This window comes from Pezoporus wallicus, unplaced genomic scaffold (genome assembly GCF_028554395.1).
Source record: "Pezoporus wallicus isolate ANWC-B61680 ecotype Strahan unplaced genomic scaffold, APGP_CSIRO_Pwel_v1 scaffold_11491, whole genome shotgun sequence".
Taxonomy (NCBI): Eukaryota; Metazoa; Chordata; class Aves; order Psittaciformes; family Psittacidae; genus Pezoporus; species Pezoporus wallicus.
The window spans coordinates 7,715,208-7,742,720 of NW_026642649.1; the positions used below are offsets into that span (position 1 = coordinate 7,715,208).

Below are 27,513 nucleotides of genomic sequence, written 5' to 3' on the forward strand. Positions count from 1 at the left end.
TGATTGTCTAAGCAACACTAAGAGTGTCTAAGCAACACTCTTCATGTTTGCTAATGGGTTACCAACTCTTCTGCCTGCTGAAAGCTTCGGAAAAGGCTGGTTTCATTAAGAAGGAATTTGGGTTAAGCTGCTGAACCAGGTAGATATAACTAAGTGGAAGAAATGATGGCAAACGGAACACGGGCTGTGGCTTAACCCTGCACTGAACAGCATTTGCATGTGGCTTTGGGAAGAGATTCAGAAGAGTTTTTCTGGCAGAGAAGCGTGGGAGGATGACATTTTCCAGTTGCTGATTTCTTCTGTGCTCAAGAAAGAAGACATCAGCTTGTAAAAAATCATAAAGTAATTCAACTTCATCAGCAATTTGTTCTCCTAACTGCAAGATCGCAAATTCTGAGTAGGTTTTTAAAGTAAACAGGTATCACATACCAAAATTAAATCACTTTTAAAACTGAAGCAGAATATCGGAATCCTTTGGGATTCAAACTACATGGGAAATCTGCTTTTAAAACGTTATTAAAGAAAGCAAGAACACTTCTGTCTTCTATCTTCTGAGCCTAGCACTGCTTCCATCAATCCTTGGGTAAAGCCAGCAATATTCAGGAAGTTTTCCTGAGTCCCGTGATGCCAAAAGCAGAATTTCATCCAAACTATATGAAGCAGTAAAGACAAATTTCTTGACTCTTTTCTGAGATTCTCTCCTGTTATTAATCCCTTTGCTGGGACATACACAACTATAAAGATATTAATCCCAGTTTTGTCTGCAGAGAAAAAGTCAATAGGATGTTTAACTCTTAATTTATATGCAAGCTTTCGAGTATTTCACCTGCGTAATTCTGCACAGTCAGTAGCTTATTTCTTCTAATTAAATCTTTATTTCAGCTCTCTGTGGGCCTGATTTTCCTCTTACTAACAGCAAATTTTTTAATATAACTCTTATCAATCAAATGGTGGTAGTGTCCAAAAAAGATTAACATAAGAAAAAGCAAAATCCAGGCCATTGACACTGCATGATAGTCTCAATGATCTCTTCATAGCTCAACATGCTTATTGGACACTTTCCAGAATGCTGGGCAGGGAAGAGAAGGGAAGGAATTTTTTCTTGTTTAAAGACTGTTATGAAGGAATGACTGGCAAGATGATGAAAAAATGAAAAACTGCTCAGTAAGGAAAACCAAGCAGTAAATACAAGCACAAGGACTAATCATCTTTGTCCCTTTCATATGTACTGCTATTTGAAAGCTAAACTGCATGTTAAGGTAAAATATTCTGTTACAGTCTAAATTGTGTTATGGGCAAAAGAGTGCACACCTTATGGACATAGGGGAAAAGTATTGCTGATTTAACATTTCTTTATTGTCCCCACCATTCACCAAGCTGAAGCCCAGGACAGGTCAGAGTCTAGCTGTTTGACCACTGTTACACAAGGCACAGCCACGTCAAATAAAACCTGAGATTCTGCTTTACCCGGTCAGCACAAAAGTCTGTTGCATTTTACTGCATTTTGCATTCATGCTTTCTATTTGACCACCTTACTGAATCCCTTCATTCACTATATACAGTATATAAACAAGAAAAAGCAGAATTGGCATAAAAAATAAAGTATAAACCTATTTCTGAATTCTCAGATTAGAAGTAGCTCTCACTTTTTAATAGTGAATTGATTCTGCTTGCTGATTATTTGATGTTGCCTACAAACCTTTTTATAATGTTCTGTAAACTCTTCACCTTCTGATTCTATAGGTAAGTAGTAAACACAGTAGTAAACAGAGGACTAAAGTGCAGCTCCTTTAACTGTACCTCCTATGCATTATTTTGTTTTTATTTTTGTAAAGTGTCAGCAAAATATTTCAACCTGAATTTGCCTTTCTCTCCTTAAATTAAATGCTCAAGTGAACCAGGGATGAAAGTTACATCAAGGTGACAAGAAAATCTTCACATATTGTCTGATCCCTCCCAGACATCACAAAGCACTTTGTGAAGTCTTCCACTCAGTCAAGACGTTTGCAGTGCCCAGCTACCAGTGAGAAAGGTGGGAATTTAACTATATTTGATACATTGGAAGGCTAGATTTGCCCATTTGTTTGAACTCTACTCATGCTAGAACAGCTCCCTAGTCAGTGCATGCAGCTGTCATGTGCTTAAAGAATACTACGACACTGAAAGCCAGATAAAGCAGAACTGTGCTCCACACTAGTATCTTTGGTACAGAGACATGCAGGAACAAACTGCCACCTGATGTCAGCACACAGTTGTCTCACAGAATTCCTGCTGGTCAGTTCAGCTACTGTTTCTACAGCCAGCATTAGACTGTGCCCCATAATGAACTGCTGATGTCCTCATGTTAACATGGAAAGCTGGCACTAAAGGCTGCTCCTGAAAGTAAGGTAGTAAATGACAAGAGGCATATAAAATAAGGACGAAATTAGCTTCCTAAAGGGAAAGTACACAATTACAGGTGTCAGGCAAAAGTACAGCAAAGCTCAGAAATACACAACACACCTGCACCTAGGCTGTGGATTTAGTTAGCCTAATTCTTCCTGACAAAAAGGGGGTGTACCTACCATTGGACAGAACTCTGATTATCCATACCCTACACATGCAATTACATAGAAGGCAGCGCACTTGACTACACAAAATTCTGCTTTGACAGCTGTTAAAAATAATCAGTGAGGAAGTGTGCATCTTATATGTACAGGACTACAACACACAGAAATCTCTGTGCCAAAGGCAGACCACTCTGACTTCTACATAAACCCAGCAGGTTTATACGTTGACGTCTTAATTCCCTGCACAAGAAGGGAACAAGAGGGTCGCTGTGATATTTGCTGTACAAGAGCAGTGTTCTTTCTGCAGCCTTTACTGGCAGATGCCATAGTTTGCCTTCCTGTGTTAGCACACACAGTTCATTTCACAGGTACTGAAATGCCTGATGCAACCAAGTATGAAACTAAATATGAAAGTATAAATCAATACCTTCCCAGGATAGCTATGCAAAAATAAAAAGTCTACACACTGAAAATTAAACAATAAATGCATTTTTACTGTGGCATAAATTGTAATAACAAAGGAAACTAACTCTTTAAAATACTCAAACTGCTGTATGTAGATAGTGAGTTTTATGGAGATTAAGAACAGCATCATGGCTATAAAAATGAGTGGCTGCATTTGATTCTTGGGCTATTACATAAACTGATCATACGGACTGAAAAGATTTACTCTCAAGAACATTCAGTTTGGTATATTTCAGAAGAAAGTCAGCATATGAAAACCCTGGTTCTACACCACAGTAGCTGTAGAGGTTTTGTGGATGAAGGTCTAAGGGAAAGCAGAAAAGCAAATCAGAAGTGCTCACATGTGTTTTCTTACCAGAATGTAAACGTAATGGAATGTTAGAATGGTGTTATATCAATACGTACACTGGGCAAAATTAGTGGCAAGTTGTTGAAAGGCACGAAGAAGCTCATGAAGAGCACTCATGAAGAGTACTGTGCATAGCCACTTCTCCCTGTAAACTGGGATTTGTATGAGGTACAGCTAACGAAGACAGAATTGAGGTTGATAATTTTGTGTGTTTCCTAATTATGATGCACTAGCACCTTAACAAAACATTCCTGTTCAAGATCCTCCTGTAGTACCAAAACATTACTTAATTCTTTTATGAGTGTATTTATATAAGAGGCAATGAAATGCTAAGTTGCAATCTATGGTGTTGACTTCTTATGCTAAAACAAAATGTAATGATGAGAGGAGGTACGTATTTCTCATACAGAGATTTCAATTTTACAAAACAGCAAACTGATTTTTAGTTGTTGTTATCCATATTTTACTCAGTTCTGTGGTTAAAATAATTATTTTCATTCCATGCCTCTTTCATTATTTTCATTTCACCCTATTTCATTAACAGGGTGAAAAGAGAAAACTCAAAAATGTCCACGTGCCAAATGAAACATTGCTTTCCCACGTAATATATGTTTTCTCATTAAAAAAAGGCATTTTTTATTTTTTCTTCCATTTCTTCCCATTCCTGTTTATATGACTATGCAGACAACATATTTCCAAATAGAAATCAAACAAGTAAGTAGACATAAAACCACTGTCATTCGTTCAGAGCTAGACCAGTAGATCAATCCTCTTGAAGACTGAAGACCACTATGAAATTAAGAGAAAATAGTAACCACAGATGACTTCAGGCAAAAACAGGCTGAGAAATTAGGTTGCCATAACTGCTATTTGAAATAATCACTGCGTTGTTTTTTTTTAATGTGGAGCTAGATCCATTTGCAAGCAACCCTGTATCTTCCAACCATGATTAGGTTATGACCGCTTTGAAAAGTGTCGACTGACATGATGTAACTACGGCTGATCCAGAAATGCCCATAAAGAATCTAGACTGAAAGTATAATTTATCAATATAAATGTATCAAGTAATATCAAAAGGCAATCAACTGACACTAACACACACCCTTTCTTCCGGCAACAAACCTAACCCTGCACCTTATACCCAGTATTCCAACACCTAACTTAGTTTGGTGCTAAAAGCTCTGGTACTCCGGTAGCATGACTCTAAGCACACTTAGAGAACGCCACAGTATTTTTCATGCCAGCCTTCTGGTTAAAACAAACATGGTTGGGGTTTGGGTTCTTTTTTTTTCTTCTCTTTAAGGAGAGCTTCCTAATTATTAGGAAGTAACAGGAACAGCCTAATTATTAGGCCACTCTTAACATGGAAATACCCTCCTCCTTTGAAACCAAATACTTTTGTAGAGAAGACTGCAAGACAGATGGAAGGAAGGAAAATAGAAGCAATGCTGCCTCAGAGATAAGGGGCAATACCTTGGCTGGGTTTCACAACAGAATATTTGTGTCTTCTTTTTTTAATCTAGCAACTGTTTCAATATTCTTCTACCTCTTAGTCAATGAAACAGGATTTAATGCAGTTAAAGTGTGGTAAAACGACTGTTCTAATTTTAGGTCCATGATGCTTTTAAACAACACCAAGAAAAAGGATACCAATTAAAATAAAACAACACTTACCTGATGAGATGTCTATTCGGTTCTTCTTCACTTGGGTGACATTGATATGGACACTGACTTTGCCCTCATTTATGTCGATCTCAACGTTCCCCAGGTCATCTGCAAAGTTGCTGAAGACAAGAAGTCCATTGGGATTCCAGGTTCGGAAAAGGAAACTGACTGAAAACAGGTCCTGGCTTGGACGACCAGGAACCTCAAGGTAACTGGTTGCATTGAAAAAGACAGGCACTGTATGTGGCTCCACACAAGAAAAACTTAAATTTCCCTAAGTAAAACACAAGAAAAGAAGCAAAAACATAAGCAAAATGTAAGACTCCACTACATTCATAGCAACCTCTAGAAAAGTATTCTCGGTTTTATTAAGCCTTGACTACTGTGATTGATGAAAGCTGCACGTAAAGATGTGCTATTACTATTATTATTGTTAGTGTTGCTATTACAGTGTTGTTGCTGATGTTTCTGTTTTGTCTAGCAATGGTCCCCCTGTATTCTGTTCTGAGCAAATACACAATAAGAGGCAGTCTTTGCCCTACACATTTAAATTCTAAGATAAAGATTTGATAAAAGCAGTAAAATTCCAAATTCAAAGATGCAGAAATTAATCACAGAGAAACTCCAGCTTGTTTGTGGCCACCAAAGATGCCTACGACAGAGCAGTAATTCCTCCTTTTACAAAAATGAAATAAAGCTTTCCAAATACCATTATATCAATGTGTCAATCAATACAGTACATGAAGTTGTGAAAGGACATATAATACCTCATGGAGAGCCAGCCTCTGTTGTGTTTTCTACTAGATAATACTAGATAAGCTAATACTTCATTTCATCAAATAGAAGGATTTGGAGTACATGATCATGATCAATGCACGATGTTTGTAGTAACTCAGTAATTTTCTCTGTAAAAGAAAGTGCAGTTTTCACACTTCAAAATTTTACTCTTTGGGACACTGACAGAAATCCAGTCAACTTTATTGATTGCAAAGCTTTAAAATAGCTCACGCATAAAGGCCAGCAGAACTGGTACCAACTAGATTACCAGCTTGGCAGCCTCCATCATCAGTTAAGAAGATGTTTGGAATAATAGGGAACTAGAGATTTCTTCATACTGATCTCCTAAAGGATTCACTCCTATCTTTATCATCAAACCTCAGCATTACAAACCATGTTCTTTTCATACACCTGTGTTTAATGGGTAACAGAAAATAGCCAAGAATTTAGGAAAATAATCAGCTAAAACAAGTATAGGAAACTTTTTCATTACAGTGTGATGAGCAAAAGTACAACTATTGTCTCAGAAAAGGCAAAGGACCTCCACTTAACTCCTTTGTTGCAAAGGTGCTTGGCTATTCTGAGTGGGGTTTTTTGTTTAAAAATTGCCTAGAGATTGTAAGTTTTCAGCCAACTAGCCATTAAATCCAAACAGTTAACTCGTTTGTTTGACAAGTTTTAGTCTCAGTATTTCCAAGTGTGCACAGAATATTTTTGCTTAAACCACAGATTTTAATTACTGAAAAACAATAAGCTGGAGAGTGACTAAAATACCCTTTGCAACCCTTTGTTAACATTCTACGGTCACAACTACAGTCACGACTTCAGCTACACAGTCCTGTGGAGACACAGAAGGCAACAGCAATTCATAAGAGCTGACATCTCACAGTTCAGTTAGATTCCAATTAAGTAATGCTCAGAAAGCATCTTATTAGACATTTGTAAGAGCTTCTTTTTCTGCCTTGTTACCGAGAGGAACTAACAATTTCCTCGTAACAAGGCGGCTTTCATATCTAACTGACACTCTCCTGTCATCCAGATGCTTTGGATACTTGCATGTATAACACCTATAAATGTTAATGACACTAAATGTATTCAAATCCTTTTTCACACCATCACCAGCCTAACCACATAAAAGATTTCTTGACGAAGTCAAGATATAATTCTAATTTCTTTCCTAGTTAGTATTTTCCCTACTGAGCTACTCATTAATCTGAACAGGATTATCAATTCCCTCTTTGACTCTGAAATACAGCCCATCTGATATAGTTTGCTCACTAGCTCAAAGTCAAGAGTTAGAACTAATCTGCAGCTTGTCTCTATAAAGACATCCCCGTTTTTCAAAGAGAAACAGATCCTTTTCTATAGATTCAGAGTTTCTTGCTGAATAGTTCTCTTGGCAATGACATCTCATAGTCAAAAATATACTGTGCATTTATATTGAAACTACTGGTCTTAACAGAGAATTTTTCATACTACATTGGAAGGGAAATGGTAAAAAGACCTTAATTTGGGTCTCGTGAGCTTTGTATAATGATCTTTAATCTGTCTTGAAAATTAGCACCATGTTTACTTCTTATAAACCAATTTTGCTTACCCACAATCAGATATTACCCCTCATGGAACTACTACCAGGTCTTAAATCCTTTCCCAATTAATAGAGCTACTGGCTGAATGCATTGCTCCCAAATGAAAAATAATGAGTTTGTTAAGACTGCAATACCTGGTAAATGAGGCTCATACCTTACTGGCAATGTATGCTGATGTTTATCGTGTTATTTCAGTACTTTTCTCAAAATACCTTATTATTCATCTTTAAGCTTAACACAATGTTCACTCAACCTAAATAATGTAACGAAGAGTCATCTTAAGTTTATATGTGACTGAACTTAGTAATACAGGGCACAGGAGCTACACAATTGGGTGGAGCATAGACCTAGGGGACGTAAAGATGAAGGGTAGCAAATATGATTCTCCTCACCAGTTTTCAGTTACAGGCTTTAAAAATGTAGAGTCTGTTCTGTAGAAACTAAATCAAATCAGTATTCACACTGCTTGCTCTTAATATACGTCTGGATGGGTTTGAAAAAGTGACTAGATTCCTAAACTCAAATTTCTCTGGGCTACTTCTTGTTAGCTGCATATTCTAGCCTCTTCTCACTACTGGGGTAAGGGTCAATATTCTTCAGTTATGCAAGATAATGAAATTCCTACAAGGCTTGTTATATTTTAGTAGAAAATACAGAAAAGTAGACTGGAAGGTTGTTTACAAGCATGTTTCCTGTTTCTGTGTTAGTCCTGAGTCAAGCTATATACAACAGTGAGCACCTACTGCGCTAGTTAGTCACTGCCAACTCTTGTTTGCAGCTTGGTTCGGAAGAAAAGCAGACCCTTCCATTCCCTGTCCTGGCTGTTCTTTTCCCCTGACTCTCCCTTTTGGGCATCTTTATAATTTGTGTCATTTATCTTCTATGAAAACAAATCAGGCTCCACTAATAAGAACAATAACTGTTTATGACCATTCATCTGACTCATTCACCCCAGTAAGCTGTTGCCATCTTATCAGTTACAAAGGATTGTGGATTTTTCCCCCTTATTTTTACCCTCTAAAAGAAATACACTATTAAAGTCAGTGATGGACTTTCTTTAAGTTTAAAGTACTTTAAATTGTCGTTACATCCTTCCTCTTCAGTAAAGAGATGCCTGGTGATGCTTTTTTTTGCTCATATACCTATGTATATGAGACCTAAAAAAAAAAATCAAGATTATCATCTTATTATCATCTTTGATTCTCTGGGCCTCCTCATTCTGTAAAATTAACTTGTCAAGTCCCTTTCACTATGTGATTTCTGAAATTCAACTGCCTGTATCTAAGAATAGTTTTTCTTCTGCCACACACCTCTTTAACATCCTTCTTCCCTCTGTTTTTTTCCCCACCTTATGATACTTCTCATCACCATATTGATTACTCTGCCTGTGTTCCACACCATTACATCTGTCTGTCTTGTCTCTTCATATAATACACCATTTAGGACAGGGTGTGCCTACTGTTGTGGGTTTGTATAGGATCTGCTATAACGGAGCTTTGATCTTTGTTGGATTGCTTAAGTGCCATCATCATAAACATGATTAACGACAACAGTGCTCTCGATCGAGCCTATTTTTCATGGTAAATCAAACTAAAAACTAGGAGAAAAAAAAAACCTTTTGTAAGATACATAAAGATCCATGTTGATTTAGTTAGATTAAAATTGATTTTGCTTTTGAAGAGCTGAAGCGATTTAAGTAATTCTACTGAAAACAAAGCTCACTTCTATTTTTATAGCCATTCTTAGAATTGGAAATCAACAGCACCATCAAATTAAGCTAGCATGCCATAGCCTCCTGATGTAGCACTAACACTACTGAAGCTTCTTATGTGGAGTTTACTTTCATGTTACAGGCAACAATTTTAAAAACAAACAAATAAAAACCAGGGATTATCTGGCATAGAATTTTCGGTCCTGCTAGCTATGTCACACCTGTGAAAGGATAGGAATTGCACTACAGACACCTCTTAAGCAACACTTCTGCTCAGAAAGAGGTTTAAAGAATATGTTCTACCAACTTGCGGTGGGCTCGACTGTGTCATATGGAAAGATTGTTTCTGTACAAAGATGCTTGAAAATCTTGGTTACTTCACAAGCTTAAAATGCACTGCAGAAAGGAAATTACAGGCAATTTTGGAAAACAAGTTAAGCCAAAGATTCTGGAGTTTATGCAACTGGTGCAAAAAGTTCTAAAAGGGGAGCCTTCCTCCATGGCACATGTACCATGCTCTTTGCCTGTGAGAACACTGGAGAAATTAATGCACAGAAAAAGCTCTAACTGCCAGGCTGTATTACTGAGTTTGTACAGGCAAACACCACATGCTCAGACTTATCCTTCATGCTACCTTGACCATCTAGCCATATTGTTCATATGTAAGAGTATGTATAGTAATACTTCAGTATTACTATGTATAGTAATTATTCAGTATTACAATATGCATAGTAATGCTTCAGTATTACTAACCAAGGAGTAAGCAAATAATCAATCCTTTGCACTTCATCATTGCTGCATATGTAGATCTTTACTCTTTACTACATAAAGAGAAAAGCAATAGTGGAACCATACATATACTTAGCAGCAGTTTGTGAATGCTGTAAACTTGTATAGGAGAAAGTCTTGAACAACTTATTCAGACTGTCTCTAATTCATGGCAATAATACATTTATTTCTTACCCACATTGCCTTTGTGTGCAGGCAAGCAATTTTAGGAACATTTAGAGCCTTAAAAATACAGTAATTAAAGTACATTCTTTCTTAATCGTTCTGCCCATAAAGTCCCAAATTTGAACATGAAAGAAACTATGAATGTTTAAGCAAGAGAAAAAGATAGAATAAAATGCTCATAAGCTGTGTAATGTTAATAAGCTAAATAATGATTTCCAAGTCTAATGTATTGAGGCTTTTCAGAGTTACCAGAGAGGCCTGGAGAACGACTTTTGCACTCCAGCAATCCAACTAGCTCTGCAGGGATGGAAGATACCAGAGTTTAAAGCCACAAGAAAGCTGCAATTGATTTAATAGTAAAGCCTGTGTTGGATTTGGACTACTATAATTTGAGAGGAAAGGAAAGAAGTACTTACTGGTTCAGCTTACTTTCTTTCAAAAAGTAATTATCTGATACTGAAAGTTAATTTTGGAAGGATGAAATGGGACCCCAGAAATAAAGTGCTCAGACATAATAATAAAAAAGAAGTCACATACAGTAAGATCCTTGGGTATGTGATAAAATTTGGTTTGTGTTCTATATCATTCCAGTATACCAGAAGGATACCAGATACACAACTCACAAACCTTCTAGTCTCCTTTGATGGAGAAGCAGAACTGTAGATGACCATTAAATTATGCTCTTACCACATTAGAAGGTTCCAATTTCTTCCTTTTGGCAAGGTCAGTGATATTATTGCCATTGTAGTTGATGCTCTCCATGCAGCCTTTGAAATTTTTCCTGCTGTTAGAACTTGGCTTCCCAGAAAACGGCATGCCTCCAAAGGTTATCTTTAAATGAAACAGAAAATGGCAGGTAGTTACTGGAGGGCAAAGACTTTTACACAAATTTGCTGCAGAAGTATTTTCTTTCTTTGAACACTCGAACACAGTGAATGAGAGAGCTGGCAGTACTGCTTGCAGAAAAGAGAAGTATCAAATAAGCTCTGCAAAAGCAGGAAAAATATCTGTAATGAATTTCTGATTGCAAACATTTATGGTAGTAAATCCCAATTATCATTACAATTGTCCAAACAGACATCACAGTTATTCATCTATCAACTGAACTTCTGATTGCTACTGAACAACATGCATTTGAAACAAAGAACTTAGAATACATGTCCATTCCAGTATTTTTCTGGACAAGAGTAGACAAGGAATTAGCTGGATAATCTGATTCAAATCATTCACTCAGTTCTAACTGCGTGCCAGAGCTCAGACTACAACACAGCAGCAGTGGGCTCCAATACCATTTGTTTCCTTTAACGCTTATGCATCTACTTCATCCAGCTGCATTTTACAGAATCACATAGTTAAAAATGCTATTCTGTGTTAGACAGAAGCACTTTCCACCACTAAGAACATGCTTTTATGATGTAGTTATAGTCAATGAGGAGTTACCGCATGACTTCCATAGGCCAAATGACCTCCATGGAGATGAAGACAACCACTGTAAAGACTCAGCCATCAGAGTCAAACAGGGACTGTTTTTCTCTTAATGCTGAATTTCATTACCCTAAAACACTGGGTTATCCAGAATCGCTACTGCTAAAGAATGAAGAAAACCAAGTGGTTTACTAACTAAAAATGTTCATCTCATGAAGTCTCTCCCTGTCACTCCATAGAGACTATACAGGTCTCTACCACATTAGGGTCTTTTCTGAAATGCTTGGAAGTGAATAAAGGCTACACGTTTTCATTAATGTTTTGCAGCCCAAATGTGAAGAATAAGGGACTCATGAGATTAATCCTTGCAATCTATGTTAAATATTTATGTCCAATAGATGATGGCATAAATAGCAATGACACCTAGTCTTCCGGTCCCACAGATGCTCACAAAAATGTCTACTTATAATCTGCTGCTGAGGTTTGGCAGAGCCAAGCTTTTAAATATTATTCATTGTTAATTCCATTTGTTACTACTGACAGCAGGAAAACGCAGCTCTAGGGACACATTTTCCACTTTAAAAGCATGTAAGATATCACTTTCTACCCCAAAGAGGAGGTTTTGACTTGGCATATACAGCTATACAGCTGAAAACCTGAATCTTCATGAACAGCACGCACCACAGCCATTTGAAAGCATTTTGCGGGACACATCCTCAGGTATTATAAGGGGACATGACTTGACTTTAGAGCAGACACACCACTTTACATGAACTGGAGAATGTGACTGTGACATTTTAATGGCTGTTAAACCATTAATGTTAATTCTTTTGTATGTTGTAGTCATATGTTTGGACAAGAGAAAATGGAAAGGTAAGCATTTTGAAGGAAAGGATCGAAACTGCAAAAACCACGAACCAAGACATTAAGGACTCATGAGGATTTTCTTTTTTGATCTTGAAACGCAATCAGAACTGATGTTTATTCCTTTTTTGTGCTTACTTAACATTTCTGACTGTAACCTGGAAGCTTTTTTTGATGAAAAATTATTTTTACTCTTCCAGATTTATCCACCATGATTATTTTACCACAAGGGCAACACACTGAAATGTTATCTGTGCTAACTAACTCCAAAACCAGTGAGATAATTGAGAGGAAAGGAATGAGAACAGGTTAAGGCTCCTGCATTTGCATGAACCATAGAAACATGTATCTATACCCATTCAAGTAAGTTCCATTAAACGTAAGAGACTGAAATGTGCCTTTGAGAACTGCCAGTGAGGCCTCTAATGTTAGAGAAGAGAGGAAGGTGATTCTCCTGGATCCTACTCTTACTAGGTGTAAATATACTGTATGCAATGTATTACTCATGGAAACATGCTACATACATGTGTGTCTATACACACACACACATATGTATTTGTATATGTGTGCCCATGTGTGTGTATATATATATGCGGGGTATCTATATATTTAGATTGCCCAGCCCTGGCTTGTAATATTCAGCCTAATTTTTCTGTAGTTGGCTCCTTGAAAATCTCTAATAAATCTATTTATGTGAGTTTTCGGAAGCCCGATTCAGATGTTCAGTGCTCAATAAGTAACAGAAGTATAGGCAAATTTGCTCATTATTTTCTCATTCTAATGCTACCAAAGAAGGCATTCATAAAGATCTGTTGGGATATAAGTAAAATGATTCATTTATAATACTATTTTTTTAAACATTCGCATTATATTCTTGATCAAAAGATCATAAAACTATCAATATGCGAGTCAATGTTGATGCCCTCTCACTCTTTAAAAAGTTGCAAGGACATAAATACATGTATTTGGCTCATTAGAAACAGTAAAGAAAACCATTATACAAAGTTTGTAATAACATGCTGAAGTCTGAATAACAATTTAAAGGAACCAAACAAGTTCACAATAGCAGAAGCAGAGTGCAATCAAACAACAAATCCACATCTAAGTTTTATCAACACTTGTGTGCATTAATCTGACTGATCAAACGAAAGTTTCCGTACGACTTGCATCACTCTTTACTGCTTCTTTATTTAAAGAAGTTACTGATGGTGTATTTATGAAAATGCAAGGAAGTACCTACCTAGGAAAGATCAAGATCCATATTAGTAAAAAGGTTCTCATCTGCTTGCTTTGCTAAATAAAAATACTAATTGTCACCACAGAATGAGATTTTTTTTTTATTCCAGTGAAAAACTATCACCTGAATGCGACAGCAGATTGTATGATGTTTCTTTAATTTAGTTCCCACTTACAGCAGCTGCGTTTACAGCTAAGCCTGCTGAGGAACATAGATCTCTCATTTTAAAACAAAAGGCTGAGATGACTTTTCCACCAGATGGAATCTGGAAGGCTAATGAAGAGAAACTTCATTTACACTTAAAAGAGAACAGAGCTGAAAAGAATATTTCAGGAAATGTTAGGGAAAAATAATAAAAATAAATATACAAAAAAAGGTCCCAAAACATTTTAAATTATATTCATTTTCTTTTCTTATTGGACTAATCTTTATAAAGCCAACTGAATGAAAACAAACAAGTTTCAATGTCTACCTCATAATCCAGGTCCAAGTAATCAAATTCTCCATTGGTTCTGAAGTGCTGCATGTGTCTGTCAAGGGTGAGATTGATGTTTCTCCCATGGCGCTCTATGATGATGGAGTGCCAGTGGTGATCATCCAAGAGGCTGCCTGTCATCACGGATGTGTGGCCATAAATAGAGCCAAGCTGGTTGCTGCCTAACATGAGAATAGAAACAACAGCAATTCTCACCTCATACCAGTCAACCAAACATCTTCCTCTTGTTCTGTCAATATTTCACCTGAATCATACCAGACACATAATAAGCTGGAGAAAGTCAGTCCACTATGAAGCTGAGATCTGTCCAGTGGAGAGTTGCTGCCACAAATACAAACAGCTAGACCAAACACACCAGGTATCTGATCAGTGAGCTGTATGAACAGTTACCTGTAACAGTAGTTATACGGAGGTGAACCAGAGAAGCAGTACCAATTTTTCAGTCATAAAGACGTTTTCATCTAGGGAATGCTAGGGGATTTCTGCATTTTCACCCCTTTATAAGGTATTACAACTTCCATATATGTGCTTGGTGGGGATGATCCTAAGTCATGGCAGATAAATCAGAATGGGCCCTGTGACACACACTCAATAGACAGAAGTAATAAAAGTAATGGTTTGTGGTGTTATTCTTCCCCTTCCTGAGGGTGTATTGTGTTTGCAATGAAAAGCTGTCACCTCTGAGCCAGGTCCTGAGATTCCCTGGAACTGTACTGATCTATGACTTTTGAGGAGCACATGGTGCCTGGCAACAGACTTTGGAAACAGCCTCTTCAGCTTAAGTTCTACACTTTGTAGGACCTGCCAGTATAGCTACACCAGTGAGCGTATACGAAAAGGCTTAGCGCAGACTGAGCTAACAGTAGCAAAAACTGTCTTCTGCTAACATAGCTTATTTCAGCCTTTTCTCCTGCAGCAACTTTCCTATTCTGGAAATCAGACTACTGGCAAGAGTACGGTTTTGGAGTTCTCTGCTGTGTCTTCCAGGGGCTTTTGCCAGTACAGCTATGCAAGTGAGAGATCACGCCTCTTTGCAATCTGACTGACATAGCTAAGCCAGCAAAGACTGAGACCATGCATCTCAGCTGAAGCAGCAAATGACTAATACAGCAGTAAGTTAAGAAAAAATGCTGTGTTGCCCAATAACTCAGTACAATCTTCCATGTTCTGAATACACGAGGACCTAAGGCATTTCTGGAGCTGAGAATTTCTTGCCATCAAGCATGCCTGCAAATCGGGCATTAAGGTTTGTGCATGTTGCTAACACATTCTGGCAAATCACACTTCCATGGCTTAAGAAGACAGACATTACTCCCGTACAAATGACCACATTGCCTTTTTGCTGAAGGCCACTGACCCTTCAACAGCTGTTGGTTAGAAACTACGTAAAGAAATCAAGCCATGCATGAGCCTTAATTTCTTCAATTCGGTGTCAAACCCAGGGCAAAGTGAAACCTAAATCCTACCCTGCCTCCCCATTCCTCCTCTGCCTCCATCACCCATGTTTAAAACTATGCCTCTGGATTTCACCAGGCAAAATGAACATCTCTGTCCACTGACTGGTGCAAATACAACACACCCTCAGGAAGGGGAAGAATAACACCACTAACCATTACTTTTATTACTTCAGTCTATTGAGTGTGTGTCACAGGGCCCATTCTGATTTATCTGCCATGACTTAGGATCATCCCCACCAAGCACATATATGGAAGTTGTAATAGCTTATAAAGACAGACTGAAGGTTATGGAGAAACTGGAAATGAATGGGTTAGTATTGCAAAAATAGCTAAATGCTATAAGAAGATATGATTTCCTCCTCATCATCTGCTCACATTGATCTTTCGAAAAAGAAAAGGAGAAAATGCTAGTGGAAATAATTACTATTCAATGTAAATAACGAACAGAATAATTTACTCTTCACATGTCTGTAAGAGAACAAAGGAAAGCTTCATGGAACCTTTTTCTAAAACTCTCTTGTCTGAAGTTAAAAAAAAGCCCAAACCAAACTGAAACCAGATAAATGTGTCTTTCTTCATATAAATGTACAATAAATGTACTTTATAACTACAGTCACTCATGAGCCTGTAGTCTTTCACTGGGAGGGAACAGGGTGCTGGAAGTAATGTATACAGGATCTCATCATACGACTGCCTGATAAACCAGTATGTCTTCCTTCTTAGTCCTCCTTCTCATATTCTAGGAAGGCTGCTGAACCTCAACTTCATGTGGTCTGCTGCTGCCCAGATTGATACTTTTTTGCTGAAGGTTCCCAAAGGTGACCTTTGTTTCTCTAGCACTGACGACAGCATCCTTCTCTCACACAAAGCCTCAGCTGAAGCCAAATGTAATTCTAGCCCGGCTTTTTTGTTTGCTGCAAGTTTCTAACTACAATATATTGCTGATCCTGGTTTTCTGTATAATCTTATTTTCACAGTAAAAAGGAAGGAATAGAACAAACAATCAAAAAAATCATATACAAAGGGAGTGAGCACCATTGTCATCAAATTACCTAATTAAAATGATGTGATTTACCATATTACTGGGGGGAAAAAAGGATGCAATATTTAACATAAATTTGTTGTGGGAGAGTTAAAAAGTACCCACAGCTAAACAACCAAAGCATACCTAAATTTAAGTTTAGAACAAGCTTGGCTTTCTTCAGTTCCAAGGTGATATAGTCTCCTTGCTGTCCTTCTCCGTGGAAGATTACACCTTCGCTTTCAGAGGTTTTAAATTTCAGAGAGATGACATCTTTCAGTGTTTTCATTTTCTTGTTCCTGAATCTGTATGGTAACACTACATGGCCATCAAAATTGATAACATCAGCCCCTAAAGGAAAAAGCAAACAACACTGTTGATGAGTGACTATATTCCCATGGCCACGGGAAAATCAGATGTGCTGTATGTAGATTATACCTGTAGAGAATAAAAAACATTCAAGTGTGATATGCATTGTAAATATATTTTCTCTTGGCTATAATTTAATACTATAAAAAGTAGGAACCAAGCAAGACATAAATTTAATCCATACCATATTAAAAAAAAGCAGATTCAGGGGGATAAATACTACAGCTGTACTCAACATCTTCTGGTTTCTTTCAAATACACTTGCTGCCATACAAACTTTCCCAATTACAGTTAAAAAAGACAGACAAACTTCTGAGCAGTCATTAATAATTCATGTGATACCTCTTTAAAATCCAGTATAGGTATCTGTGAAGATTACAAGCAGTAAAACTTGAGCCCAAAGAAATTGCCTAGCAATTCTGAAAGATTCCCCAAGCTATATGTGAACCATAGGCATAAACCTTGTTTAGTTCAGTTTTATATGGAAATCTCACGTTAGCTATGGCCTTAAGTAATTTTGAGAAAAACAAAAGAAAAAAAAAAATCTGTCATTTGGGCTAATTTTTGTTCCAGGTCTGGCTTTGTTCTTTGTTCTTACAACATACGTCAAACACACATTTAGAAAATGCTTTTCAATGAATCTCTGGAACAGTATTTTACACCCTGTTTCAGAGAACAGCCCAACCAAACTTGTACATCCATCTCTGCCATGAGAATTTAAGAACCACCAGAACTGTCTGCTGAGTCAATTTTTAATACTGTTGGGACCTTAATTGCTATCAAAAAACTGCTTATGTACAGCATCTGTACAGGTTGCTTTTTCACGTTCCATAATTTCCAGAAATATTTTTCACAGTGATAAAAGAGCTCTTTGAATGTCAAAGAAGACCATTTAATCAAGCTTCATGATGTTTAACATTTATTTTCCAGAGAAAAGTATATAAAACCACAACCAGCCTTTCATAAATGGTATCTATTTCATTGTTCAGTCAAAAAAATCCACAACCCATCTTGTATTCATTAACTAAAACACACCCAATTGAGACGGAGGCTCACAGTCATGTTGATTCATGATGCCTATTCATACATCCTTACATCACTGAGCATAACAAGTTTTCAGATATAAAGACCAACACATTATGCTTCCATCATTCAGGATTTTCCCCACAAAGCACTACTATAATAAATAGTCCTCTACTACTTCCAGGTCATTTGTTTTGCTGACACTGTGAGTCTCTGCATGCTGATGTAGTATGTGATATCTGTTTCTGATTGACATAACCATTTGTCATCTGTACATCTCCAATAAATCTGTATGTATAATCACAATAAAGTCATTATCCTCACTTGACACAACCCATTGACTCTCTTGGGATTATTACAAAATGCAGAATTTGGGGACTTTGCTACCTTGCAGAAACTCTGTTAACAGTTCTTAAGACTGATACGGGGGAAGCATGACAGTGGACAGTTGTTGACTGACAGGTCTACCTAACTTATCCTAAAAATAAATTTATGTATCTCAGGGCTGCACAGATCATCACAGCTTGTGATTTTACCTTCACAATGCTGCTGCTTTTTAAGCTAAAGAGTTTTACAGATAAGCAATATTTTCTGCAGACCAGCATCAAGTGTATGTATTTCAGACTCTAGCTGAGATCCACACCTAAGACATGCTATGTTGTACTCATACTCACACACTGGCTCAGTTACAAAGGCCACTAGTATTAACAAAAGGAGCATTAATCATGTCAAAGAAAGCTGCGTTAAACCTGGGAACCAAGTCTCATCACTCTGCTTCATCTGATCAGAAAAAAGTCCAAGAAAATAAACTTTCATTCTCTATTCACAGCAGCCAAAGACTCCATAAAAATCTTCCTGGGGAAGTCAAGGAGTTCTAGGAGAATGAGGACACAGGATCTATAATGAAAGTTTCCTCATGTCTCCATAACATGTCCCTTCTTTTCTGAAAGATTAATAGGCATATGCAATGCATTTCTGTGTCACACTGTTTCTTTAACACAAGAGAATCAGTAGCAGCAGATTGTCAACAACCACTGAGAGATCTGAAGGATCTTCCCAGTGGCCAAGATTTATGTATTTTTTTTTTTTTAATGCATAGACTTTCATGGATCACAATGACCCACTTCCATGTCTGTGGAAAAGAGGTATAAGGGAAGAATTTTCCAATCACTCCTTCAAGTGATATAGAACCATATGTCAACTCTTCTATTTTCTCACCCTTAACTACTAGGCTAGTAATAAAACCTGTGCCATGTATATCTCCCATTCCTTGCATCACTTAACTAGAAGCACCAATTATAGACTCTTACTGCCATTAGAAAGAAGACACATAGACGGAGATGTTATTTGCACAATAATCATGCAGTCTCTGTTCATCTCTGCTTCTGATTAGATAACAAACTAAGACACTCAGACCCAACGGTGACAGATTTGTTGCTAGCAGTTGCATTCTTCAATGGAAGAGATTCAACCATATAACTTGAACCTATTCCAAATCTCCCTAAACTTGCAAAGGCTTTTGATGAAATGATAAACATTGCCCCCCTTACTATTTATGCCAACTAAATAGTGAAGAAATTCTATTCAGTACATAAAACATAAGCACTATCAATTGACTGCAATATCCCATATTTATTAGGATATCTCTCTCATATATAAGAATGTAACAATACATGCTAGAAATACCACTTTTGTTTATAAAATACACTTTTCAATACACATTCCAATCATAAGCTGTAAGTTGAACTAAGCATCTCAGCCTGATCGATTTTTCTGAATGACAAATTCCAGGAAGTCAAATCAGCTCAAAATTAAATATCCGAATGGCATGTTGCATTTGCAGTGCAAGAAATCCATTAAAATGTCATCAGCATGCAAGGAGCAAATGCTTTCTCAGGCACAGACACAGATGTTGCTCGCAGAAATGAGGCCACCCTGGTTCATACTCTGAGTCTGTATTCAGAAGCAACACTGTGCAGTTTCAGAGGTAAGGTTATCTTGTACATTCTCATGACTCAAGTAAATACATTACTTCTGGAATTTGTTTTGAAGAAACAAAGAAAATGGTTAGAAAAATATTGTAAGAGAGATTGCATCAACCTATTTTTTTTGCTTGCCTTACAAGATGCCAAGAGAGGCAGGGAATGTCTCCTTGAGATTTTTGTATGTACTTTTCTAAAACAACATTTAGAAAAGCATGAAATCTGTTTATAGAAAAAGTATCCACATGCAAGTCTCTCTGCTATCACAAAATTCATACTTCTCTGTAAAGCAAATTTGCTATACAGATTATGCTCTTTTGAATCTACATATGTCTGCCTTGAACAAATGCTACAAATGAAACAAAATTGAACACTGCAGCTTAAGCAACCTTTATAACAAATATACATAGTAAAAATATTATTCCTTATACAATGGAAGACTTTCTTCCATAATCATTTGTTAAATTTACTTCCTGATGGTTCAAGGAACCCTGTATGAGTTATATTGTCTTTACCCTCAGGCCAGCTGGTACCTCTTTGTAACATCTGCACAAGCTCTGTTAACAGTCCTGCATCTGATCCATTGCTGATCAGGACAATGGCTTGACTTCTGTGCGTCTGTGGATTTACAACATGCTGCCTATGAAAAGGTGAGCATATATTCCTTTTGTACCTATGCCATTGCTGCAGTTATGTATACATATTCTTCACATCATTCACTGAAGAAAATTCCTATCACACACTTCAGAGAGCTCAGGAAATGCAGCTTCCCCAAACCTGGCCAGGAATTGCCATGTTTCGAACATCATTCAATTAAAAAAAGAAACAGCAGTAATCTTTGATTAAGCCGCTTTTTTTATGCAGAGCTGTGCTGGCAGCATGCACATGGGTCTGCATGATAATTCAATCACCTAAAGATTACATAGCAATTATCTTTAAGAGTTATCATATGTAGACTGTGGTAATGACTTGTGTTCCTTCAATGATGACACTCAGCTATTTAGTATCATGATAATTACCATGATGCAGAATGGTACTTAGACAGTAAGCCATATAATTCCTATAATTGCAGTGTAAATACATAATTTGTTCTCATCCTCAGCCACTCAACTACCAGCATTAGTAGCAGAGACCTAAGCCATCACATACATACGTTTCACCTGCATTCAGTGAAGTCTGACTGTTTTCAGAGGCTACTGCTGAAATGGGGGAAAGAAATTAAGAAGATGAAGTGCAAAAAGAATTGAGAAAGAGGGAAAGAGGAAAAAAGAGGAGAGATGCAGAAAGATAGGGGAAAACAGTTTATTTTGATGTGGTTTATTACATTTTAATAGGAAGTACAGCTCTGATTACTTTCACTTTCATTTCTCTTCTGTTGGACTTCCTATGACATGGATCGACTGGATAATGCTGTTGACATCTTAGAAACGTAACACCACTTCCAGCTGGTGAGGAAGATGTGTTAGGCTTTATCTCAGTATATGTCTGAGATATCATGTTATAACCATTTAGTCAGGTAATGGCATCACTGCATACAATTCAATTCTAAAAAGATAATAAAGACAGAAAGCCTTAAAAATACTGACAGGCACTTGGGTAACAAATGTGACTTCCTTCCCAACTCTCACAGGAAAATAAGTCACCAGTCACAGGTTTTCCTACCTATGCTTTTGTCCTTTGCTTTTGTCCACATGCTAGATTTGATGCAGGTCAGGGAATCAAATCTGTACAAAGATATTTTATTTGGCATTCCAAAATAATTTATTAATTACACAGAAACAATTTCAAATCAGACTCAAGCCCCAGAACTTCTCTATTTCCTGCCTTTCTAGTAAGAGAAATACAATTACCCTCAATGTCAGCATCTGAAGGATGAAGTGTTCATTCATCAAGACTCAATTCCAAGATTTCTGCACAGCTACTTAGCTACTGTGATCAAGGTACTGCCTAAAAAGACTAAAATGTCTCCACTATCAGACCTGGTAAAGTAACGCTGATTAGAAAAATGCAGAACAACAAAGTACTTGCCAGAAAAAAAATAACGTACAGCAAACAAAATCAACACTATTAATTGCAATTTTAACATGTACCCAGATTTTTTAATCACTACCGATCTCTGAATGATCAACTCTACAAAGCCCATACAGAATATTTCACTGGGATTAAAAATACAACAGTTCCGTATCACTGATCCACAGCAACCTTAGGTGCAATGTTCTCACTCCATTACCTCCCCTCCATTATCTCTGTTTTATCTACTTAAATCTTCTGTTTAAATGATTTTTAGGGAATAGATCTTGTAGCTTTCTTTTCTCACCCCATAATGGGTACATTATGTCTGATGTACAAATATTATAGTAATAAATAGCATTAACCATGCACTGAACATCTATCCTCCAAAAACATCAAAGATGCATCAAAGCATCTCTGGTTGGGCCAAAGTATTCCACATACGTAATTTCATTTGTTGTAGCTATTAGTCACAGATAGTAAAATATCATTATGACAAATATAAGTAAATAGGGTATTATTTATGTACTTTAAAGCAAAAATAAGGTGTTCTCCTAACAAAGCAAGGGATAAAGCTCAAAATCATACCAAAAACAAATTTTCATTTTGTTATTATGATAAATTACATACACAGAAACTACTTCAGAAGACCCTAACTACTTTTTCAGTAGTTCCAAATACTGCAACATAATAGCATGTTGAATTTGCCACTGGAGTCTTTGCAGTGGCACTACACTAGCTTAGCTTATGTTAGAGATGCATTACTACATCTCACTGCACCAGAAAAATGAGGAAAAACTTTGTCCCACCACAGCAGTCGAATGAGTGTCTCCTCTTTTATGTCTTAGGATGATGAGGCAGAGAGCGAAAGGTACCCTGTTTGAACAGTGCCTTCAGATCCAGCCATAAGGACATGGGTGATTCAGTGGCTTGAAATCTGCTGCAGGAAAACTGATGCTGCCTTTACTCCTCTTTTTCAAATGGCAATGCATCTGTCAGAAAGGCAAAAAACCCCAAACAAACCAAAACCTAATACAGACATAGATGTATCTTGCATATACAATAACGTATACTTCTTCATGTTCTAGAAGAGTAAGGTGAAATGAAATCAATTTTAAGTTTCTCTTGCCTGCTTAGCCTCCACTGAATCTGAATCCTGTCATTACCTGTCAACCCTGAGTGATGTCAATGCTTGAAAAAGTAAAAATACATTCACTATGGAGCCAGGATTCTTTTTCTTGCCTCTCTTTACATTAGCTATAATGTATATATGGCAATGCAGTATCAAAGTAGCATAAAATGTGTTGTCAAGGTGTATTTTTAACTCAGTTCTTAAATAAAAGGCAAACTTTATTCTAGTATTTTATATACCTGTCAGAAACTCTGAAAAGAAATCTGTAAGGAAGTATTCCCTGAAGTGGTGAGAACGCTTTGCCAAGTTCTGAGTGCAGTATCTACCAAAGATATGCCAACAGCAGTCAGGCATTTTCAAGTTTTCTCTGAATTTCAAAGCAGAAGCATTTCTTCTTGTTATCATCATCATCATCACTGTTTTGTTATTATAATGCCAATACACTACTACTCATTTTGCTAGCTCTTGTGTGAATGTCTGCAAACAGGTGGTTCTTTGTCATGGATAATTTAATTTCTACTAAGAAATAAATGCATCAAGTGAAATGAATAATCAGCAGAAAGAAAAAAAAAAGGAAGGAAAACAACATAAAGACAGGTAATCCAAAAGTCCCCTCCTCTCCCTGCTATTTCTTTTTTTGGGGGTAGGACAGTTGGGTTCTTTCTCTAATCTGTGTTGCTGTTAAACACCATTGCTACACAAACTAATTGTTTCTAAAGACAACCATTTTGTGATGAGTGTATACATCCGTGCAGTGCTCTGCAGTTACACCTAACTTCTGGTTTGTATCCTTGAAGAGAAAGACATGTTCTCATGGAAAATCTGGAGGTCTGGGAAGACACTAGTTACAGCATGCACAGAGGAAAACAATAAAACATTTGAAGGAAAATAAGACTAATGAACTCAGAATAAGCCTCCAAATATGCCACAAAAGGATCATCTTAAGGGTGCATAGAACTAGAATGATTTGTCAAGCACCCGACACTAGGGTTGATTTTTTTCCTGCCAAGTCTAATAAACCACAAAATTTTCAGGTAAATTTTCTTTCATTAATTCTTCAGCTTTCGAAAAGGCAACCTTATTATAAAACCCAATGGGGACATTTTTAAATATGCCATGCTTCTACTATAAATTGGGTAAATCAGGTAACAAACGTGTTTAGAGTACACTTTGCAGGTCAGCTCTAAGCTTATGCATCCTAACCACAGTGTACAAATTAGACCATAGTCTAATTTTATACTCCTATAGTGGACTATTAACATTACCAGAGAGAACTGAGGTAAAACTGCAATTAAAGATAATCTTCAGCTTAGATAATAAATGTGCCTATTATAATCTACTCTGGTTTGTGAGTCCAGAAAGTCAATTATGATGCATGGTATAAGGTGCAGTCTATTTGAAGAATTCTATTCATAGGGGAGATGAGAGAGAGAGCACCATGGAAATACAACTTCCATGGCAATGTGTTTCTCTGCCTAACTCCAAATTATTTAATTGCGTAAACAATTATGTTCTCTTTTTCCAACCAGAAAACCTCTGATCTTACCTGTATATTGTAGTGAGATTTTATAACAAGGCTGTTTAACCTAAGCATTTTGCCCTGAGAATGCAACTGAACTTACTGTTGATGCACACTCCCTGTTCTTTAAAGTAATTGTATTCAAATAGTTAAAGTTCAAATTAGGAAAAAAAAAATGAAGGCTGTTCTTAAGCCCTGCTGAATCCTGAGGTTGAAGACTTGGGTATTTTTAACTATCTTTGAATTATAAGGTGCAAGTTAAACTGTGTAGTCTCCATCATCTCAAAGTTATACTAGTATGAGCATAACCTCCTTTCATCACTGATATAGCAAGAGGGGGTAGGTCATGAAATCACTCCCTTTTACCAAAACCTCCTGTGTTTCTGGCTGTAGCAATCATGTTTTAGTTGATAATTTTTCACGTCATATAACAGTATTCACCAAATGGACAAAATAGAAGCCGTTTAATACATGAGTTTCTATACTTTAAAAAGTTTTCATATGGATAGCATTTATGTTAAAATTAAAATTCAGGCATCTTGCAACTATGCTCTAGAAGCAGCAAAATGTTCTCTATAATTTGTTATTTCCTAGCTATGGTACTTCCAAATAAATTAGGTAAAAAATATATGTACAATCCACATATTCTAAAGAAACTCAGCTTTTTGTATTATATCATGCTGATTTACAAGTCAGAAGTGTTCCTCACAATCACAAATACATTTAGTTTATCCTTCATTGTGAAACATGTCATTTGATACTGGATCTCAATGGGAACATTAAAGTGTATAATTAAACTCTGAAACCAGATATAGTAAAGAACTTGATTTACTTGAGAACAGTAAGCCCCTGCTAATGTTTTCCCCGATTATTAAAAAAGTACATCACAAGAATGTCAGGTCAATAACAAAGGAGAACTGTGACTCTCACAGAGTAAATGGCCAAAACGAGTCTCAATCGTTACTAAACTGCTGAGCTTGCTCCTTACTTAATGAAAAAAACCCAACCCTATAGGGAAGGAAGAAGTTGTACCGAGTCATACAACATTTACACTCAATTTACTTGGGGAATAAATGAGCTACAAAACGTACAAGACAATTATTAAAACATTAAGGAAACAGATGACTAGCTGGAGCCCCTGTTTCAATGTTTACAGCTGCATGAAAACAAGAAGTCATACAATTGACCTACAAGATACTGATTTAGAATACCTATTTCTAATTTCTTTTTGAGCTGATGACACCTAATTCAGTTATCTTGTGGTATAAACAATCTTTCAGATGTCTTTTATTGGCCAGGTGCTCTAATACCCGTTACTCAAGGCTGGCTCCCATTCTATGTCCTTTATTCACATAATCACTTTCAAACACATATTCATTACTTCTTCCAACCACAGAGCTCATCTCTAAATGGAACCTTCAAAGGGCGCTTCATACACAGTGATTAAGGAATATGCAGCAGCGACTCAAGTTTCAAGCTGCTGTACTCAAACCTCATAGAGTAAGAATCTCACTATCATCATTCAAACTCTTACAGTTGACCCAAAAGAGCCAGATTTTTCCAGGGGACACTCACATTTCTTCTAGTGAGTAGCCTCACTATTGTCTAAAGCACACAAATGAGTGTCATTAAAGGCCCTTTTTAAGGTACTGTCTTCCCTTCTTTCTCCCAACAGCCAGTCCGCTGCTGTTTCTAACTCCATCTTGCTGCGCCTGTTTATTTTAGGAAAACAGACACTAAGATGGAGCACATTACTATCTTGAACTACTGCATTTCAGTTAAAAATTATGAGTTAATAGATGCAAATCCTTTAGCATAAATGACAGCATAACAACTCTATGCATTTATGAGACAGTTCAGTATCACTGTTGTATTTCCAAACTACTCAGAGACAAATACCTTGTGTTTAGTTGAGCACGGCATCAGAAAAGCAGACCCCTGGAACTAGGTGTTGGGCAAGTAATTCAAGATTAGTAATTCTGTCAATTATTTTTTCCTCTCCTTGCCTGACATCCAACATACCTAAAACCACACGTACCTCTAATGTATTCGTTACTCAGTGTCATCTTATACATTGCCATGTAAGCAAAGGTATTGGATTCAAACTTGCAAGTCATAAAATCTGAGCCCCAAACTCTAATGTCCATGGACCAATAACAGCCAATAAAAGTGGTGAATTAATATGGCTGAATCAGTCTTTTTTTTCCTATTTCTTTGCATGTATTTCAGTATGTATAATTAAACTCCCCCACTCGTATTCAAGGCTGTTAGTCACGGCTTTATTTTCAGATGATCTAAGTAAATTTGGTTCTGTTTTGGTTCAGTAGAAACCTAGCAATCCACTCTTACATGAAGATGGCCCCTAATGATTAAGGGTGTGCTATTGTAATAGAGCGCACAGTTGCCAGTTTTAAGTGAACAAGTGCTTTGAGTAATAATGAGCAAAAAAATTAGAATCTGGTACTGCACTGGTATCACTTACAGCTCTGCTTACACTCCACAGAAAGAAAATCCCCAAACTATTCAATATACAACAATATGAAATGCTCAACTTGCATTCCACCGAGTGCAGAGAGTGAGAAAGTTCCCTGAGAGGGGAAAAAATACTTTCACTTCAGAAATGCTCCCCAGGACAGGTAGTACAGCAGGTAAGAGCAGGTACAAGCACATAATCACAAAACCATTATGGTTGGAAGGGTACAAATCACCTAGTCCAACCCACCTGCTCTGAGCCTATTTTCACATTTCACTCTGCCAGAAGCACTGAGTTTCAGGTAACTGGGCTTTCACCTTTTTTCCTGATCTGAAACAGGAAACAGAACATTTGCTTTTACCAGCAAGTGATTTTCTTCCTTTGTGTACAACAGGCTGCACCTTCCAAGGCCAGTGATATACTGTCCCCTCCCTGCTGCCAGACAT

The 27,513-nt window shown here is 37.0% G+C and overlaps 1 protein-coding gene across 2 annotated transcripts in view; it reads right to left on the bottom strand.

Annotated features, from left to right (window-relative positions):
* CNTNAP2 (contactin associated protein 2) overlaps positions 1–27,513 on the bottom strand; it is a 1,008,227-nt gene that overhangs the window by 507,787 nt on the left and 472,927 nt on the right. For both annotated transcript variants that reach the window (XM_057431243.1, XM_057431244.1), the window contains exons 5-8: positions 16,707–16,910; positions 14,058–14,242; positions 10,747–10,890; positions 5,038–5,302 (exon numbers count right to left, since the gene is read on the bottom strand). In XM_057431243.1, coding sequence (XP_057287226.1) covers positions 5,038–5,302; positions 10,747–10,890; positions 14,058–14,242; positions 16,707–16,910 — 798 coding nt within the window. The remainder of the gene's footprint in view (positions 1–5,037; positions 5,303–10,746; positions 10,891–14,057; positions 14,243–16,706; positions 16,911–27,513) is intronic.